The sequence below is a fragment of the Gopherus evgoodei genome, chromosome 19, assembly GCF_007399415.2.
Source record: "Gopherus evgoodei ecotype Sinaloan lineage chromosome 19, rGopEvg1_v1.p, whole genome shotgun sequence".
Lineage (NCBI taxonomy): Eukaryota > Metazoa > Chordata > Testudines > Testudinidae > Gopherus > Gopherus evgoodei.
In genome coordinates, this window is record NC_044340.1 from 1,759,158 (window position 1) to 1,780,873 (window position 21,716).

Genomic DNA, 21,716 nt, shown 5'->3' on the forward strand with positions numbered 1-21,716 from the left:
GGCTTAAACTGCAGCAAGAGTTAGGTTGGACATTAGGAAAAACTTTCTGTCAGGGTGGTTAAGCACTGGAATAGATTGCCTAGAAAGGTTGTGGAAACTCCATCATTGGAGATTTTTAATAGCAGGTCAGAGATGGTCTAGATAATACTTAAGTCTTGCCATGAGTGCCGGGGACTGAACTAGATGACCTTCAGGGACCCTTCCAGTCTGACAATTCTATGAAGCAGCTGCCACCTAATAAAATTAATACATGGCAGGTTTTAAACTAACATAAAGAAGACTCATTCCCAGGGGATGCTGTAAAAGCCAAAAGCATAAATGGGTTAAAAAAATTAGGTAAGTTCATGGAGTCCATTAGTGGTTATTAGCCAAGATGGTCAGGGACATAACCCCATGCTCTGAGTGTCCATAAACCTCTGTGTAAAGGTGCGAGATTCACCCCTGCAGCAACCTCCTGCTGGTCGTCTCAGGGAATTAGCTCTTTTCCAGTCTGGGCGCCCTCTGCAGGCCAGTGTCCCGTTTGTAGCTGGCCCTGTGTCCCTTCCAGACCGCAGTGCCCTTTTACCCTGGGGCTGCCTCCTGGCAATACCCCACCAGTCTCTATGGGTCTCCCCTCTCTGGGAAACCCCCAAACCTCTAATGCCCACTTTGCCTCAGTCTGGGTTACTGCCAGTCATCATCTAGTCCCCACTGCCTGGGGTAGAGTGCAGTGTAAAAGCCACTCATCATAGGCAAGGGGGTTCAGACCTGCTGCCTTCCTCTGCCTCCCAATATCTCTGTGGGCCTTGGACCAGGCCCAGCAGCCTGGGAAGCTGCCAGCCTGGAGCTCCCCTTCTCCTCTGGCCCTTCCCCAGCCCTGCTTCATCCCCAGTATCCTTTCTGCAGGCAGCCAGGCCCTGTTCTCTCCCAGCCTGGAGAGAGACTTCTATTTTTGGGCCTCTGGCTCACAGCCTTTTTATGCAGGCCAGCTGCGGACTGATTGGGGCGTGGACCAGCTGCAGCCACTTCCCCAATCAGCCCAGCTTAGCTGCTCTCAACCACAACCTTCTCCCAGGGCTGACTTTAACCCCTTTTCCGCTGGAGTGGGGGAGCTGCCCCACTACATTCTGATTGCTAGAAGCTAGGACCAGATGACAGGCGATGGATCACTCGATAAATTGCCGTTCTGTTCACTCCTTCTGAAACATCTGGCCCTACTCACGCTTGGAAGACAGGATACTGGGCTACATGGACCATTGGTCTGACCCAGTATGTCCATTTTTATCTTCCTACTCCAGAATGATATTGGACATTTCACAACTTCATCAGCTTGCTGTCTAATATACTATTTGTGATCTACTATAACCCTCAGATCCTTTTCAACAATACTACCCACTTAGCCAGTTATTCTCCATTTTGTATACATGCATTTGATTTTTCCTTCCTAGATGTAATACTTTTAACTTATCTTTACTGAATTTCATCTTATTGATTTCAGGACAATTCTCCAATTTGTCAAGGTTTTTTTTTTGAATTCTAATCCTGTCTTTTAAAGGGTTTGAAACCCCTCCCAGCTTTGTGTCATCCACAAATTTTATAAGCGTAGTCTCCACTCTGTTATCCAAGTCATTAATGAAAATATTGAATAGTACCAGATCCAGGACTGACACACTAGATACCTTTTCCCAGTTTGAAAGCGAACCTTTGATAACTATTCTTTGAGTATGGTCTTTCAACAAGCTATCCACCCACTTTCTAGTAATTTCATCTAGATCGCATTTCCCTAGTTTTCTTGTGAGACTTTCATCTCAGACTATATCAAAAGCCTTACTAAAATCAAGATATATCATGTCTATTTCTTCCCCTCCCCCATCTACTGGTCAGTAACCCTGTCAAAGAAGGAAATTATGTTGTTTTGGAATTATTTATGTTTTGACAAATCTATGCTGGCTATTCCTTACACCCCTATTATCCTCTGGGTCAGTGGTTTTCAAACTGAGGCATATGAGCTCTTGTCAGGGGGTACGTGAGAAAAACCCTGTAATCGAGGACAATGCATTTTATTTAATAAGATTTAACAATGTAATCATAGATATATTATGACCCTATCTCAGATTGGGTAGGTGGTAGACTATATTATTATTAAGAAAGGGGTTCACGGCCTAAAAAGTTTGAAAACCACAGCTCGATGCGCTTACAAACTGATTGTTTAATACTTTGTCCCAGTATCTTTTCAGGTATCGAAATTAGGCTGACCCATCTATGATTTCCTTAGTCCTCTTTGTTCCCGGGTTTGTCCTCCAGGCCTCTGGGCCCTCACCCATCCTCCATGAGTTCTCGAAGATAATCACTAATTGTTCCGATATTGCTTCAGCGAGTCTCTTAAATATTCTAGGATTAATTTCATCAGGCCCTGTTGACTTGAATACATCTAATTTATCTAAATAATCTATTACCACAGCGAACCCTACTGCTGTGGTAATAGATAACCGTTATGCTCTTCTTGATACAGGAGAGAAGGAATCACCCCCAACAGTTAAGGAGGCGAAGCCTCGTACCCCTAAGGCTGGGACGTCTGCTGCCACCACTGATAATAAGAAACGTAGGGTAGTGGTGGTTGGAGACTCTCTGCTGAGGGGGACGGAGCCACCCATCTGTCGCCCTGACCATTCATCCCGGGAAGTATGCTGCCTGCCAGGGGCCCGTATCCGAGATGTTACAGAGGCATTGTCGAGGATTATCCGGCCTTCTGACTACTACCCCATGCTACTCATCCATGTGGGCACAAATGATACTGTGAGGTGTGACACTGAGCAGATCAAGAGTGACTACAGGGCTCTGGGAGTACGGGTTAAGGAGTTTGGGGCGCAGGTGGTATTCTCTTCGATTCTTCCTGTCGAAAGTAGGGGTCCGGGCAGAGACAGATGCATCGTGGAGGTGAATGCCTGGCTGCGAAGATGGTGTCGCCAGGAAGGCTTTGGCTTCCTCGACCACGGGATGCTATTCGAGGAAGGACTGCTGGGCACAGATGGCGTTCACCTTATTTGCGCACAGACTGGCTAACCTAGTAAGGAGGGCTTTAAACTAGGTTCGACGGGGACAGGTGAGCAAACCCCACAGGTAAGTGGGGAACAAGACCTGGGAGATGGGTTGGAAACAGAAGGGAGCACGGGCTATAATGGCAGAGAGAAAGGAGGGTCAGGGCAAAGCTGGGAGGCAAGATCAAACCAGTATCTTAGATGCCTATATACAAATGAAAGAAGTATGGGTAATAAGCAGGAAGAACTGGAAGTGCTAATAAATAAATACAACTATGACATTGTTGGCCTTACTGAAACTTGGTGGGATAATACACACGACTGGAATGTTGGTGTGGATGGGTATAGTTTGCTCAGGAAGGATAGACAGGGGAAAAAGGGAGGAGGTGTTGCCTTATATATTAAAAATGTACACACTTGGACTGAGGTGGAGATGGACATAGGAGATGGAAGTGTTGAAAGTCTCTGGGTTAAGCTAAAAGGGGTAAAAAACACGGGTGATGTCGTGCTGGGAGTCTACTACAGGCCACCTAATCAGGTGGAAGAGGTGGATGAGGCTTTTTTCAAACAACTAACAAAATCATCCAAAGCCCAAGATTTGGTGGTGATGGGGGGCTTCAACTATCCAGATATATGTTGGGAAAATAACACCACGGGGCACAGACTATCCAATAAGTTCCTGGACTGCATTGCAGACAACTTTTTATTTCAGAAAGTTGAAAAATCTACTGGGGGGAAGCTGTTCTAGACTTGATTTTAACAAATAGGGAGGAACTCGTTGAGAATTTGAAAGTAGAAGGAAGCTTGGGTGAAAGTGATCATGAAATCATAGAGTTTGCCATTCTAAGGAAGGGTAGAAGGGAGTACAGCAAAATAGAGACAATGGATTTCAGGAAGGTGGATTTTGGTAAGCTCAGAGAGCTGATAGGTAAGGTCCCATGGGAATCAAGACTGAGGGGAAAAACAACTGAGGAGAGTTGGCAGTTTTTCAAAGGGACGCTATTAAGGGCCCAAAAGCAAGCTATTCCGATGGTTAGGAAAGATAGAAAATGTGGCAAAAGACCACCTTGGCTTAACCACGAGATCTTGCGTGACCTACAAAATAAAAAGGCGTCTTATAAAAAATGGAAACTAGGTCAGATTACAAAGGACGAATATAGGCAAATAACAGGAATGCAGAGGCAAGATTAGAAAGGCAAAGGCACAAAATGAGCTCAAACTAGCTATGGGAATAAAGGGAAACAAGAAGACTTTTTATCAATACATTAGAAGCAAGAGGAAGACCAAGGACAGGGTAGGCCCACTGCTCAGTGAGGAGGGGGAAACAGTAACGGGAGACTTGGAAATGGCAGAGATGCTTAATGACTTCTTTGTTTCGGTCTTCACTGAGAAGTCTGAGGGAATGTCTAATATAGTGAATGCTTACGGGAAGAGGGTAGGTTTAGAAGATAAAATAAAAAAAGAGCAAGTAAAAAATCACTTAGAAAAGTTAGATGCCTGCAAGTCACCAAGGCCTGATGAAATGCATCCTAGAATACTCAAGGAGTTAATAGAGGAGGTATCTGAGCCTCTAGCTATTATCTTTGGGAAATCATGGGAGACGGGGGAGATTCCAGAAGACTGGAAGGGGGCAAATATAGTGCCCATCTATAAAAAGGGAAATAAAAACAACCCAGGAAACTACAGACCAGTTAGTTTAACTTCTGTGCCAGGGAAGATAATGGAGCAGATAATTAAAGAAATCATCTGCAAACACTTGGAAGGTGGTAAGGTGATAGGGAATAGCCAGCATGGATTTGTAAAGAACAAATCATGTCAAACTAATCTGATAGCATTCTTTGATAGGATAACGAGCCTTGTGGATAAGGGAGAAGCGGTGGATGTGATATACCTAGACTTTAGTAAGGCATTTGATACAGTCTCGCATGATATTCTTATAGATAAACTAGGAAAGTACAATTTAGATGGGGCTACTATAAGGTGGGTGCATAACTGGCTGGATAACCGTACTCAGAGAGTACTTATTAATGGCTCCCAATCCTGCTGGAAAGGTATAACAAGTGGGGTTCCGCAGGGGTCTGTTTTGGGACCGGCTCTGTTCAATATCTTCATCAACAATTTAGATGTTGGCATAGAAAGTACGCTTATTAAGTTTGCAGACGATACCAAACTGGGAGGGATTGCAACTGCTTTGGAGGACAGGGTCAAAATTCAAAATGATCTGGACAAATTGGAGAAATGGTCTGAGGTAAACAGGATGAAGTTCAATAAAGATAAATGCAAAGTGCTCCACTTAGGAAGGAACAATCAGTTTCACACATACAGAATGGGAAGAGACTGTCTAGGAAGGAGTATGGCAGAAAGAGATCTAGGGGTCATAGTAGACCACAAGCTTAATATGAGTCAACAGTGTGATACTGTTGCAAAAAAAGGGAACGTGATTCTGGGGTGCATTAACAGGTGTGTTGTAAACAAGACACGAGAAGTCATTCTTCTGCTTTACTCTGCACTGGTTAGGCCTCAACTGGAGTATTGTGTCCAGTTCTGGGCACTGCATTTCAAGAAAGATGTGGAGAAATTGGAGAGGGTCCAGAGAAGAGCAACAAGAATGATTAAAGGTCTTGAGAACATGACCCATGAAGGAAGGCTGAAGGAATTGGGTTTGTTTAGTTTGGAAAAGAGAAGACTGAGAGGGGACATGATAGCAGTTTTCAAGTATCTAAAAGGGTGTCATCAGGAGGAGGGAGAAAACTTGTTCACCTTAGCCTCCAATGATAGAACAAGAAGCAATGGGCTTAAACTGCAGCAAGGGAGATTTAGGTTGGACATTAGGAAAAAGTTCCTGACTGTCAGGGTAGTTAAACACTGGAATAGATTGCCTAGGGAAGTTGTGGAATCTCCATCTCTGGAGATATTTAAGAGTAGGTTAGATAAATGTCTATTAGGGATGGTCTAGACAGTATTTGGTCCTGCCATGAGGGCAGGGGACTGGACTCGATGACCTCTCGAGGTCCCTTCCAGTCCTAGAGTCTATGAGTCTATGAGTCTTTAACCTGTTCTTTCCCTATTCTGGCATGTGTTCCTTCCCTCTTGTTGTTAATATTAATTGTGTCAAGTATCTTGTCACAATTAATCTTTTTGTCTATGTTTCCACTTTTTCTAGGATTCCTTTTTAATTTTCAGGTTATTATTGAGCTCCTGATGGAGCCATATTGCTTCTTACTGTTCTTTCCCTCTGTCCTTCACATTGGGACAATTTGCTGTCATGCCTTTAATATTCCCACATCAAAGGTGAATACTCTAACCACTGGGTATGATGAGGGAGCTGTCTTTGTGTCTCTCTCTCTCTCTTACACACACACACACACACACACACACACACACTCTTTGTCTCACACACACATACACACTGTGGATCACACACACACATACTTACACACACATACTGTGTCACACACACACATAAACACACACACTGTCTTGTCTTTCATGCACACACACAAATATGCACTCTGTGTCTCACACATACACACACATTGTCTCTTTCACATACATACACTGTCTCTGTCTCTCACACACACACTGCCTTTGTCTCATGCATACTGTCTCTGTATCTGGCATACATACACATACTCTGTCTCACACATACACACAGTCTCTCTCTCTCTCTCTCTCTCTCTCTCACACACACACACACATACTGTCTCTGTCTCACACATACACACACACACTGTGTCTCATACACACACTGTTTCTGTCTCTCTTTCACACACACGCTGTCTCTGTGTCTCAGACACACACAATCTCTCAGTCTCTCAGAATCTCTGTATCTCTTATTCGCACACATACACACACTGTTTCTGTCTCCCACACACATGCATATTCTGTCTCTCACACAAAATATACACACTCTCTGTGTCTCTCACACATATAGACTCTGTATCTATCTCACATACACACTGTCTCTGTCTCACACATGCACACACACTATCTGTCTCAAATATACACACACACTGTCTCTCACACACAGCCTGTGTGTCTCTTGCACACACATACACACACTGTCTCTGTCTCTCTCTCACACAGAGTCTCTGTGTGTCTCTCTCTCACACACACTGTCTCTGTGTGTCTCTCTCTCACTCTCACACACACTGTCTCTATGCCTTACACACACTGTCTGTGTCTCACACATACACATAGTCTCTGTGTCTCTCTCATGCACACATACAGTCTCTCTCACACACACACACACACACACACACACACACACACACACATACATCTGTGTCTCTCTCACACATACACACAGTTGTCTCTATCTCTCTCATACACACCCTGTCTCTGTCTCTCTCACACACACAGTCTCACTAGGATTTAGTGAAGTACTAGAATTTATAGAAGTTGTTTTTTTAGAAATCATTTTTATACAGTCGATTGTGTGTCTCCCCACACAAAATGCTCTAAGGGCATTAAGTCGGCGGACTGTGTCCACAGTACTGAGGCTAGCATCGACTTCCAGAGCGTTGCGCTGTTGGTAGCTGTGGGTAGCTATCCCACAGTTCCCCCAGTCTCTGCTGCCCATTGGAATTCTGGGTTGAGATCCCAATGCCTGATGGGGCAGAAACAGTGTCGCGGGTGGTTCTGGGTACATGTCATCAGGTCCCCCCCACTCTCTCCATGAAAGTAATGGCAGACAATCGTTTTGCGCCTTTTTTCCTGGGTTACCTGAGCAGATGCCATAGCATGGTAAGCATGGAACCTGCTCAGCTCATCGTCACTGTACATCTCCTGGGTGCTGGCAGACATGGGACTGCATTGCTACACAGCAGCAGATCATTGTTGTTTGGCAGCAGATGATGCGTTATGATTGGTAGCCATCGTTGTCATACTCCTAGGTGCTCTTTTAGCCAAGGTCAGTCAGGGGCACGTGGGCAGACATGGGAGTGACTCAGCCAGGTCATTCCTATCTTCTGCCGAGTACTCAGGAGATGACGATGGCTAGCAGTCGTACTGCATTGTCTGCTGCCAGCCTGAGATGTAAAAGATAGATGAAGTGGATCAAAACAAGAAATTGACCCAATTTATTTTGTGAAATCAACGGCCTGCTAAACCCAGAGTTTTGAGTTCAATCCTCGAGGGGGCCATTCTGTGTGACAGTTGTTTGTATTTCTCCTTGATGCAAAGCCACCTCTTTTGTTGATTTTATTTCCCTGTAAGCCATGCCATCGGTCACCCCTCCCTCTGTCAACGCAACAGCAGACAATTGTTTTGTGCCTTTTTTCAGCGAGATGCCATAGCACTGGGATCATGGAGCCCGCTCTGATCACTGTCGCAATTATGAGCACTGTAAACACCAGACACATTATCCTGGCGTATACGCAGAACCAGAAGCTGCAAAAGAAAACTGGGTGAAGAGGCAATGGCGGTGCGGTGACGAGAGTGATGAGGACATAGACTTCTCACAAAGTATGGGCCAGAAAATGTGCAAGGGAAACCCCCTGATGAGCTCTGCATGTGCTGATTAGCTCACCACGCTGGCCAAACAGGAAATGAAATTCAAAAGTTCGCGGGCCTTTTCCTGTCTATCTGGCCAGTGCATCTGAGTTGAGAGCGCTGTCCAGAGCAGTCACAATGGAGCACTCTGGGATAGCTCCCGGAGGCCAATACTGTCAAATTGCATCCACACTACCCCAAATTCGACCCGGCAAGTCCGAGTTCAGCGCTAATCCCTTCAGCCTGGTCTACACTACGAGTTTATGTCGAATTTAGCAGCATTAAATCGAATTAACCCTGAACCTGTCCACACAACGAAGCCCTTTACTTCGACATAAAGGGCTCTTAAAATTGATTTCTGTACTCCTCCCTGACGAGGGGAGTAGTGCTGAAATCAACATTGCCATTTTGAATGATGGATAGTGTGGCCACAATTCGACGATATTGGCCTCCGGGAGCTATCCCACAGTGCACCATTATGACTGCTCTGGACAGCAATCTGAACTCAGATGCACTGTCCAGGTAGACAGGAAAAGCCCCGCAAACTTTTGAATTTTATTTCCTGTTTGCCCAGCGTGGAGCACCAATCAGCACAGGTGACCATGCAGTCCCAGAATCAAAAAGAGCTCCTGCATGGACCATACGGGAGATACTGAATCTGATCTCTGTATGGGGAGATGAATCTGTTCTATCAGAACTCGGTTCCAAAAGACAAAATGCCAAAACATTTGAAAAAATCTCCAAGGCTATGATAGACAGAGGGCATAGTCAATTTCCAAAGCAGCAGACAGTACAATAGGACTGGTAACCGTCATCACCAATTTCCAAAGCAGCAGACGGTACAATAGGACTGGTAACCATCATCGCCAATTTGGACGGGTGCAGGGTTAATGCGGTTTAATGCTGCTAAATTCGACATAAACTCGTAGTGTAGACCAGACCAGAGCCAATCAGTAGAAGAAAGAACATGTCTAATGTAGAAAGCATATTCTCATGACATCATCAATGTCCCATGGTGCCTCCTGCTGCAAATGATTTTGTAGCTGCTCCAGCTGTCTTGAGTCACTGTGCCCTGGAGTTTCTCTCTTCCCTGAGCTTACATGGGTAGGGGCTGGACAGGGCCTAGTGTCCCTAGAAGGGGGTTTCCCTTGCACAGTTCTCAGTTCCGCCTCATCATCTTGCCACATCCACACACTTTGATGCTGCTGAAAATGCTACTGGTAGCTTAGCAGTTTACTCTCTTGAATCATTGAGAACTGTCTGGCATTGTTGCTGAAGAGAGGATGGTTGTCAGACTGCCACTCCTATCAACACCTATGAGAACTGTTTTCTAAATGGATACTCACAAAAAGGAAGAAAGGGATGAAGTGCAGAGAACCAGAGTTCACTTATTTGATCCTGCTTTCTTTCTATACCGTTTCTCTTTTTCTGAATTTTTCCCACTCTGGAGATCTACCTGGCAGCAGCATCCATAACATCCAAGGGTGGTTGAAGAGTGGTTCTGGCCAATAATTGGCCCACCGAGATGATGGGACTGCAATTGCCCCCTAAGTAATGTATGCATATATAATTTATATTTGGCCAGGACGGCCTGATAGTTCACGATCCTGAATTGCAGTGTTGCTGAAGAGTAGAACTTCCATCCAAAGTGATCCCATCTCTTTCGATCTCTGTCATATGGGGTAAAGGTGGAAAAGTATAGTCTACCCTGCTCATTTACTGCATCCACCAACAGGGAGTTAGGAGGAGGGTGTGAGAACAAAGAATCAGAATCCTTAGGGGGAATCCTCTTTATCTGCCCTGCCCTCCTGCTCCTCAAATGTTTTCCTCAATGGGAAGGCTGTTTGTGGAGGAGAGGACCATATGACTCTGGCCTCCCTATGTAATGGTATCAGTGGTCTGATGAATTGCTGCTGGTCGTAATGGACTGGGGCATAGGCGGTCTGGCCTACTGGTCATGACTGGGCTGAAGTCTGCTCATCAGGGGGTGGTTGTCACTGTGCAGGAGCTGGAGGGATTGGAAGATCCAGGTTCTGTAAGCAAGAGTCAGGGTTAGGCTGGGGTCAAAGACCAGAGATCAGAGGCAGTACCAGGTTAGAACTAAGTCAGGAATCAGGGTCAGAGTCAGGCTGAAGTTGAAGATTGGAGATCAGGAAATCACGCAGGATCTAGCATTGCAGCAGGCCGAAGTCTGTGTGATTGCCCAGATGACTTCCTGGGACAACCCCTGGGGTTAAATAGAGAGCTTGGAAATCAGAGGGCTGCAGGGCACCATCGCTCTGGGTCTCTTGGACAGCATTTCCTGCTACACCTACCATAGTGCTCCCTGTCTGTGCCTCTGCATGGCCTTCTGGTGGCAGTGTGGGACTACCAATCATCCCAGGCTCCACAGATCTTGGTTCTAGTCCTGGAGTTCTTACACTGGTCCCAATATGTCTATTGCAGGGGACCCACATACAAGGGGGAGTGGCAGGCAGGGTTGGTCCCTTCACCCTTGATGACAAGTGTGATCTTCCCTGTGACTGAACAGATATGTTGGAGAACTCTGAACAGAAAAATAAAAGACCAACTAGCAGTCTCCTTCATCCTCCTCAATATCATCCAATGGAAAAGGATGGAAAGTCCTGTTCTACCTGACAATGGGGACCCATGGTACTGACAGACACATGGTACCCACAAGAAGTGAGGATTCCAGTTTTGTCCATTACAGACAGGTCCATAGATTATTAGAACTATTGGACCAGAAGTGGAGCACCCATAGGGCAGTACTCAAAGAAGAACACATAGTTCTGTTTTGAGTCTCTTTTTACAAGTAAAGGAATGAAGGAGAGCAGCTTGAAAAAAATCATATGAAAAATTTAACTTTTCAGATAAAAATTGGAGCAAAACTTTTTTGTTTGAAAACTTGTAGTTTGAAACTGAAAATTTAAATTTGGAAATGCCATCATGGTGCCTCTTGGAATCTTAATTTTGGGTCCCTCATTCTCTTCTATGGACCAGGCTCCAAGGCTGGTTTACAGCTCCCATGATTCACCACAATTTCCCTAGAATTAAGTTTCTAATCTCAAAATATGCTGTGTTCTAAGTGTACTAGAAATAACATGTGGACAATCTACAAAATGGTTGCCATGGGAAATATATAACACATAGAGTTTGATGCCAAATTGTTTACAAATGACGGGTTGCTTTTGAGTGTCTGAACTTGGGCAACCAAATTTGGGATACCCCAAATCAGTGGCTGCTTTGACAAATTGGGCCTGAATGATTTGTGGGTTCTCAAACTGACGTACTGTATGATCTTGGACAAGTCATGTCATGTCCCTGTGACCATCTGTAAAATATGGGTGGTAATACTTCCCAATCCGTAGGTGCTGGAACTTAGGGTGCTGTTAGAGGTGCTGGCTATAAGTGGTTTCCATTATACACAGGCTTTACAGTTTGGTTCAATGGCTCTCAACATCCTCACTATATACATTGTTCCAGCACCTCTATTGCAAGCCAGAGGTTTCAATTAGTAATGTTTGTAAAGCCCTTGGAATTCCTTTGATGAGAAGACAAAGTATGGTATACTGCATTATAGAGTGGTCAGATTCACTTTTGTTTTCTGTAACTTTCATTTCCTGTTTTCACTTCATGTGTTAAAGTTTCATCTTTCAGTGATTCTTCTTAATCTTTCTGTCCACTTGGCATACTATGGGGGAGGGAGGGCACACGTGACAGATATTAATCATGTCGCTAATGTGCTGCTGGAAAGCGCTCTGGGACCATGGTGATGTGGGCGGGACAAGAATCTATAGTGAACAGAATAGAAAGCCCTTAATTCAGGGGACTGTGAATGTAGGGCTAGTTGTTCTTCAAAGAACACTGAGAGATATGTCTTCTATCTCAATAAAAATAATTTCTTAAATATAATATATGTTTGCAGCACAACCTGATGCAATTTTACACACTAATTAATTATGCAAAAAAGATCTTATCCTTGGTAACCTTTCTGGAATTTTTTTTGGTACTAGAGACAAGCAGTTTTGGACACTGCTCACAAAATGTCACTTATACAGAAATTGTATAAAACAGCCATTCATAGCATTTCATTCCTTTCAAAAGAACAGGAGCCAGTGTTTGCTTCATTTAATACAATACAAAGTTGCCATGGAGACACAGAAGGAACCAAAAGAGTTTCCCAGACTATACCAGGCGTGTCACAACATATCAGCCTTTTATTTTCTGTTCTAAGCTAGAGTTAGGGGCTAAATTCATTAGCTAATAGATGTTGGATGTTTATGAAATACTTTTTAACCTACAAAATGTTCTTGCACATGCTGATTTTCCAGTATAGAAAGCTGAAAGTTAATTGCCAGCAAAAAAAAAGTGTAACAGTTTGAAATCAGATAAATAAGAAAGAAGAATGTTATTTGTTTGTAGGAATTTGAAAAACACCCTCTCCCTGTGCTATCCTGAAAGAACAAAGCGTTCTTGCCTTTTCTTATTTTGGCTAATGTCTCATTCAGCTCCGCTCTGAACATATAAGCCTGCAAATGAAACCCAGTGCACATGATTGTCACGAAATGTATAAATTTCTTCAAAGAGAGCTTCGGTCCCACATCTCCTGGGATTTGGGATTTCTAGGTCAGAACCAAGCTCAGTAGAGTCAAAATGATAGAGGGTCTAATATCCTGCTGAATTTCACAAGTCCTTCTACACCCAAATGGCCCTATCACTGACCGATCCTAAAATGATACCCTAAAATGGCATTCTGATATAATATGTATGGCAAACCCAGGAACTTACTGTTTGTCAGCATCTGCAGATCTTCCACAGAGGGAGGTGACCCTTTCTTCTCATATGGAATAACCGTGTTCAAATACTAGAAAGGAATGACATGTACCATTATTCTCTTGCTATTGCAGGGCAAGCTAATGTGATGGAAGCATGAAACCAAATTGCTTACAGAATTGTGTGAGATATGAAAGAAAAGAAATCAAACAAAGAACTCTACTAAGTAAAGAGGCTAGTGCTCTAGAAAATAATCTTAAATTCAATAATATTATATATTTGTATGACAAGCTATGCAATTGGTGCCAAAGAATGACAAGGACAGAACTGCTCGGGATATGCCAGAGGCAGGCATGGGTTAGATTCTGCCCACCATTTTGGAGGAAACACAAGGCCTCTGGGGAGCCCTCCAGAAAAGTTCTGACTCCATCCAGCCCCTTACTTAAGCTGGATGAAATATCCTGGCCCAAGTTTTTGGTTTTGGTTGTTTTTTCCCCCTGAAAAAATGCAGATTTGGATTGACTGAAACATTTTGAAAATTCATGTTTGTCAAATTGTTTCTGTCAACTCCCCACTTGCCTGAAAATGTCAAAATATTTCATTTAGACATTTTTGACACAAGACTATAATTTTTCAGTTCAAAACTTTTCATTTCAAAGTGACTTGCAATTTCATTTAAAAACAATAAAAATGTTTTAAACTAGTCAAAATCAACTCAAAATGTTTCATTGCAGAGTAAACAAAACTTACAAAATGATTTGCTGAAAATTCAGAAAAATTGCATGTTTTGGTCAACCTGAAAGTTTTTTCTTATTATTATTATTTCAGCACTGCCAAGATCCATCCTCTTTGGAACCTCTCTTCAGGTAGTTGAAGGCTGCTATCAAATCCTCCCCTCATTCTTCTTTTCTGCAGACAAAATAAGCCCCGTTCCCAAAGCCTCTCCTTGTAAATCATGTGCCCCAGCCCTCTAATCATTTTCATTGTCCTCCACTGGACTCTCTCCAAATTGTCCACATCCTTTCTGTAGTGGTGGGCCCCAAATTGGACGCAATACTCCAGTTGTGGCTTCACCAGTGCCAAACAGAGGAAAATAATCACTTCCCATGATCTGCTGGCAATGCTCCTACTAATGCAGCCCAATATGCCATTGGCCTTCTTGGCAACAAGGGCACACTGCTGACTCCTATGCAGCTTCTCGTCCACTGTAATCCCCAGGCCCTTTTCTGCAGAACTGACACTTAGCCAGTTGGTCCCCAGCCAGTAGTGATGCATGGGATTCTTCCATCCTAAGTGCAGGACTTTGCACGCATCCTTGTTGAACCTCCTCAGATTTCTTTTGGCCCAATCCTCCAATCTGTCTAGCTAACTCTGGATCCTATCCTTACCCTCCAGCATATCTATACCCGCCCCATTTTAGTGTCATTGGCGAACTTGCTGAGGGTGTAATCCATCCCATCATCCAGAGCATTAATGAATATGTTAAACGAAACATTTTGGGTTGTAGAACGGTATTGCATCACCTTCAGCACAAGGACTGTAAAGTAGCTCAGCAGCCATAACAACAGCGAGCCAAACTAATCGACAACGATGGTAAATTCACAATCTAACTCTTATTTTGTGGATTTACAGCAAGAGAGGACTGGGATGGTCCAGCTACTCAGGCTTTACACTGTTCGAGTTAATTTCATCCTACATAGCAGGCCCCTTTTGCTTAACAAATAGTTCCACATTATGGAATTTATTTTTAAGTAATTTTTCTTTTAAGCACCTAGGGAATTAATTTAGAAAAACAATGGCAAAAACCCAGTCACTGTTATTGAGTGAAGTACTCACAAGTTAGGAAAGGCCATAATCTTAACCCTGCCCCCTAGTGTGCATGGATCTTTAGGACACAGTCATTAATCACATGATCATGCACTATTATTTCTGACTCACTCCTGCCTCTTTCTATATGCAGGGTGAATGGTGCACAGTGAATGAGCAGGACTCATTGTGGGTCAAACTCTGGGAAAAATTGTCTCCTCTAACATGAAAAGTGGCAGGAGGGAATGTTTTATGAAGAAACCTCCACAAGGATTCTTATTCAGAAAGGACCCCACAGCATGTCATTGGAGGGAATGGGATCTGGCACCCCAGGGTAGATGCCAATAAGTACATCCAGAAATGTGGTGGATACATTGGGTATCATATGGACCACCAGTTTAGCCAGGGCCATCTGCATGGAGGTCTTGTGTCCTTTCACTGGATCTAATCCTTGTGAAATCCCTCCCAGGCAGCACAGATCCATCCAACATATGCTACCAGAGATCTTCAATCCCTAACACGAGCCTAGAGGCTCCTGGGGCCACACAAGAGAGCCACAGAAGACTTACACCAGCCTAAAGGTGTACTCATTTTCTGGATAACTTTTCTGGAGGCTGGGAGGAGACACAAGGAGCTCTTGAAGAGATCACAGAGGGTTTAGGAAATGAGAACACTATAGTTTTTGATGGTTTAGATTATTTCAGAACTAAAATGTGCTCATAATGGAGGACATAGTCTGAGTCAGTTCACTAAGCGCTGGAGAGAGACAGAAAAACAATGCAAATCTTCTAATATTGAAATGAAGGACTGAGCCAAGGAGCACAGCAAACAGATGTGAGAGCTGAGATGAGCAGCGTGTCGTTTCTTTATTCCAAATGTCTTTTCCTCACACTCTTATTTATTTCAGAATTCCAGACAGAGCAGTTTGAATTACCCCGTATAGATAATACTGGCCATGATGTAGCTCCTTTTTTGGTTACTGAATCCTTCTTTAAAAAGGTCATTATTCATATGCATTCACCAAATACTCTGGATGAATTATTTTCAGACAATTGACTAATCGCAAACTGTTCATTTCAACTATTTGCCCTTTGTTTTATGTGGTTGGTCATCTAAATCACACAGTATTGTTTCTGCTTCCTGTTTGGATGAGTGAAACTTTCTAAAAAGAAGAATGACTAGTGCCTAGTGAATAATGAATAACAAATTTTCTGACATGACTTTTCAGATGAGCAGTCCTTCATACTAAATTGTGTGAAAAATTTAGGATTTGCACACAATTTCTAAAATACCCAGCAGTGCCTGAAGACTCATGAAAAATGGAAAGTATGGGCCCAAAAGTCATCACAAACCAAACTCAGCTCTTTTATTTGCAAAAATATTTGTAAATCAATTGGTTTAATATCAGCCGACTCTGTTCAAAAAGTAGAAATGTTTTTGTTTATCAGAAGAAATGACATGCATCCACTCCTGTGAGTACCTGATTTATGCAGAGGACTTTATACACACCTGTTTATCAGTTGCTGAGTTCCCAAATGTCTGCCGAATACCTGTCTGCAAGATATTAGAGATTCCTTCCATACTGAATCGCTGCATAGAATAGAAAAAACATCTGATTTACGCAGTGCTAGAAGAGCAGGCAGAGGTACTGCCTCGTGTGGCATGCAGTGTTCACAATATTTTAACATTTTATCATTTCTAATGAATGCCCTCACTAAAAGATCAGTTTTTTAGTTCTCAGTAACAGAATGCTGTTCTCTGCAGCATAGTCTGAGAAGTGGCTAGGATAGAACATTGTGGCTTTAGCACCATCCACCAACTCCTTGTGTGTCTCATCATCCAACCAATGTGTCATTTTACCTTCCCTTCTTTTTATGTTTATCGGTTTTTCAATGTCCTTCCTAAGAAGATGTGATCCCCTGGGCCAGAGAGAGAAAGGGATAGAGGGTGATAACAATTTTGTAGACACACACAGGCAATTGAAGCTGCATCTCCCACATCCCAGCTGAGTGCTTCAGCCCCTGGGGTCTAAATTATAAAGTGGGCAGCACCACCTCCTCCTCCACTTGCTAAAATGGGATAGTCATCTAACTCCAGCTGGTTTCACAGCTGAGAATCAGGAGCGCAGACAGACACCTAGATTAGCCTCAATTTAGGTGCTTATCTCCATGAGCACACACTCCTCTGATCAGCATCTCCCATTGGCTATCTTAGGTGGGAAGCCATCTAGGATGCTGACCTTTGTGCATTACTGCATAATCTCTTCCAATTCATTGTATGGGAGCCTAGGCTGCCAACTCAGGCTTTGTGAATCACAGTGATTTTGTAGTCATCAAAAAGTTAGGTGCTGTGATGCTCAGCATCACAATGCCTAACTTCTGTGATTCCAGCCCTGTTTGCTTTGGAGAAGAGATAAGTAAGAGGGGATACAATAAAGCTTTACAAATCTATGAATGGTCCAAAGAAGGCAGATTGGGCACTTCTGTTTCCCATGATGCAAAAATAATGGGACACAAGAATGAAACTTAAAGGTGACACATTTAAAACTTGTAAAAGGAAACACAATCCAAAGGTTGGAAGCTGAAGCTAGACAAATTCAAACTGGAAATAATGTGTACATTTTTAACACTGAGGATAATTAACCACTGGAACAATTTACCAAGGGGCATACTAGATTCTCCACTACTAACAACTTTTAAATCATATTTGGATGTTTTTCTAAAAGCTGCTCTAGAAATTATTTAGGGGAAGTTCTATGGCCTGTGTTATACTAGATAATAACTAGCCTGTCTGGGTTAGACTAGGTAATCACAATGATCCCTTCTGGCTTTGGAATCTATGAAATATATTTTTAAACAATGCACAATTAACCTGTGGAATACATTGTCACAAGATATCACTGACATCAAAAGACTAGCAGAGTTCAGAAAAGGACTGGGCATTCATATACATAGCAAGAACAATCAGAGTTGCAATAGCTAAGGTTAAAAATGAGAAAGTTTATAAATCCTCATATTTCAGGGCATAAGTTGACATCCAACGGAGTGGTCAGGAATGAACTTACCCCTTTGTGCAGGTTACTCCATAAGTACCTACTTTGGGGTGTATTGCACCTCTTTTGAAAGAAGCTGGTACTAGCTGCTGTTGGAGGATATAGAACTATTTTGACTCTTGCTCTGATGCAGTTTGGCAATGCCTTTTTTTCTGTATTCTGCAGTCTAAGGCCATGTCTACATGACAAACTTTGGTTGATGCAAGTTATGCCAGTGTACAACTGCCACAGTTAGCATATTGCTTGTGCTTGTACATACGTGGCTACCTGCACGGGCACATCGCACGATCTCTAGGAGTATTTATATCCACGCAAAAGGGCAGTGCACCATGAGTAGGTACCCAGTATGCCAGTGTGACCCTAACAGCATCCCAGTGCAAGAGGACCAGAGGTCACTAGTATCTGTTAGTGAGTTTCAGATCATCTGACCTGTTCAGTGTACCCCAATTCACTAATGCCATAATCTGTCAAAAGGTAGCATGTAAAATATCAATATAAAGCAATAACACACTGATTATTAATATTCTTGCATGGTGTATGTATGGTAAATGCCCAAATAGACTATACCAATATGAAGGAATGTGGAACTAAACTGTGTTTACCAGACGAGTCTGGGGAATTGGATAAACAAGTTTCTCTCAGAAAAAGGACAGACCAACTCCTCCAGCCAGGTGTCACAGAATCAATTGGCAATAACATGTCAAGTGGACATTCATTTGCACTTTAGCAAACACTGGTGGGGGAAGAAGCCAGCATGGAATCTCCTTCATCAGCAGACTCCATGCCACCTTCTGCACAGCTTGAATCAACTTTACTTTGGGGGTAACCTTTAGAAGAATCCATTTCTAAGGTTCACTGGATTATAAAAAACAGGTACAAAGAACCCCAAGTTATCATTCTCCTAAGAAGAGGAAGGGACAGAGAACTTCGGTCTTTTACAGAAAATCCTGACAAAGGAGGAGGAATATCCTTCCACCTTACTGGGAAGTGGTTTGGGAAGAATCTTACCTTGAACCAAGACTGTATCATTCTTAAATCTTAATATCTAGAAATCATTTTTCACTTTGATTTGCTTGCACCATTTACAAGTCTATTCTTTATACTTGATCTCATGTGAAATCCTATTTCCTTTTGTTTTACTTTTAATCTAAATCAATCCAGTGCTGTTTGAACTGAAGTGATTCTTAACTCCAGTTGAAGTGGTAAGCTATGCAGTTTGTCTCTTTAGAGGACCAAACGAACCATCTTATCCCTCTGAATGGTCCAGCAAAGGGCTGGACATTGCAGATCACATGGTTAGGGGAAAAATTCAGAGTGAGTGATGTTGGGGTCATCTTGCCAGGTGAAACCAAGGCTGGTGGAGGCCAGAGTCTTGCTGTGGTGCAAGAAGCAGGCTGTCGGAGTTGAAGCAGGCTGTCCCCTGACTGCCCTGACCCCTATCTGCACCTCCACCCCCTGACAGCCCCCCCCGGGACTCCCATGCCTATCCAAACGCCTTTTCCCCATCCCCTGACCACCACCCCATAACCTCTTCCCCCTGCTCCCAGTACCCTGACTGCCCCCGGCACCCCCTGCCCTTTATCCAACACCCCTGCTCCCCACCCACTTACCATGCTGCTCAGAGCAGGAGGAGTTCCCAGCTCCACCGCCCAGCTGGAGCCAGCCATGCCACCATGCAGAGGCTAGCCCCCCAGCCCCTCCCCTGATGCCCCCTCTCCCCCGCAGCTGAGGCTGCGGGGGAGAGGGGGCATCAGGGGAGGGGCTGGGGGCTAGCCTCCCTGGCTGGGAGCTCAAGGCCTGGACAGGACGGTCCCACGGGCCAGATGTGGCCCACAGGCTGTACTTTGCCCACCTCTGCTCTAGAAGCTTGCAATGCTGGATTGCTACCTGTCAGAGGGAAATCATTCTGGAGTTGGAAAATCCACATTTTGGGGAGCTGTCATGAAGCTGTGTAGGGCCATCAATCATGTCCTGCTATGTAGGACTGCAACTCTCAGGCTATGCCTACACTGTCAATTGAATGACAAAACTTGTGTCTTTTAGAGGTGTTAAACCCTGTGTCCCAAAAGACAAAAGTTTTGCTGTGGCAAGTGCCAGTGTGAACAGCGCATTGTTGGCAGGAGCGCTCTCCTGCCGCCAATGCGAACGCCACTTACTGGGGGTAGAAGTTTTTTGTCAGCAGGAGAGCCGACAAACAGCAGCTACACTGCATGACTTTTAGCGGCACAACTTTGGTGACACAGCCATGTCGCTAAAAGCTGTGTAGTATAGACATAGCCTCAGCAATGTGCAGAACATAGGGGACTGATCTGCAACAGTGCGGTTCCTGAACTGTGGTGGAGCAGCAGACAGCACACATATCTCTGTTTTGGCATCAGACCACCTTCCTATAACATACATCAACAGAAAGGGCTACTTTTGTATGGTTTTGCAAGATCTCCAGGGATGCTTGGGGGACCTCCAGGGATGCTTCACCAATATTAGTGTGAACTGGTCAGGCAAGGTGCCTGACACTGTCATCTTTAAGAACACAGGACTGTTCAGAAAGCTGCAAAAAGGGACATTCTTTCCCAACCAGCAGATTACCATTGGTAATGCTGAAATGCCAGTAGTGATCCTGGGGGACCAAGCCTACACCTTGCTCCCCAGCTCATGAAGGCCACCTTGAGAGCAACAAAAGATTAAACTACCAGCTCAGCAGGTGCAAAATAAAATTTGAATGTGCTTTTCGTAGGTTGAAGGGATGTTGGCATTGTTTACTCACAAGACTGAATCTCAATGAGAAAAATATCCCAATGGTTATAGCAGCCTGTTGCCTCCTGCATAATATCTGTAAGGCAAAGGGATAAAAGTTGCCACTAGGGTGGACCACAGAGGTAGAATAGCCAGACACAAGGGCCATTACAAGAGCCAAACATGGAGCTATGTAGTTGCAGGAGGCTTTGAAAGAGCATTTTAAAGGTCAGTCACAATAATGTGCTGTGCTGTACTTTTCTCTGGCCCCAAAGGTTTGTGGGCTGGTAGGAATTGTGCAGTATGTGGTGTACATTTATGTGTATAACACTGTCTTATAATAAACCTATGAATTCTTGTGTTTTGCTGTACATTTATAACATGACACTCTCACTGAAATGACGAATTAAGTAGTGCTTGCTGTACATTTACGCGTACTACTGGGCATTTTCTTGAACCTATGAGTTGTCTGGTGCCATACACTTACAAATACTGGATGCTTTGAGTACTTCTATACATTCTGCAATATGTGTGATGAACTAGTAAAGATTAATTTGTTTTCAAAAATAGAATTTTATTGATGGGTGAAAACAGTGAAAAAATGTGCAGCTAAAAAAGGACAACACAGTACAAATTTCAAACATAAATTAACTGAACAGAACTTTAAATTTAAAAAGGCAGCAAAGATTTAAGAAAAGCAGTTGCTAGGTGTCATTTCAGCGCACAAATGCAGTCCATTTTAACTACACATACAGCAGCCGTGCCTCTTGTAGATCAATGCTGTATGTGAAGTTGCAGTTGTCCTTACTGTCTGCTAGCATGGAGTGGTGGGGTACGTATGT

At 43.6% G+C, this 21,716-nt stretch overlaps 1 protein-coding gene across 2 annotated transcripts in view; it reads right to left on the bottom strand.

Moving 5' to 3' along the window:
• FEZ1 (fasciculation and elongation protein zeta 1) overlaps positions 1–21,716 on the bottom strand; it is a 153,759-nt gene that overhangs the window by 25,783 nt on the left and 106,260 nt on the right. For both annotated transcript variants that reach the window (XM_030538517.1, XM_030538518.1), the window contains 2 exons: positions 16,599–16,679; positions 13,299–13,374 (listed from right to left, as the gene is read on the bottom strand). In XM_030538517.1, coding sequence (XP_030394377.1) covers positions 13,299–13,374; positions 16,599–16,679 — 157 coding nt within the window. The remainder of the gene's footprint in view (positions 1–13,298; positions 13,375–16,598; positions 16,680–21,716) is intronic.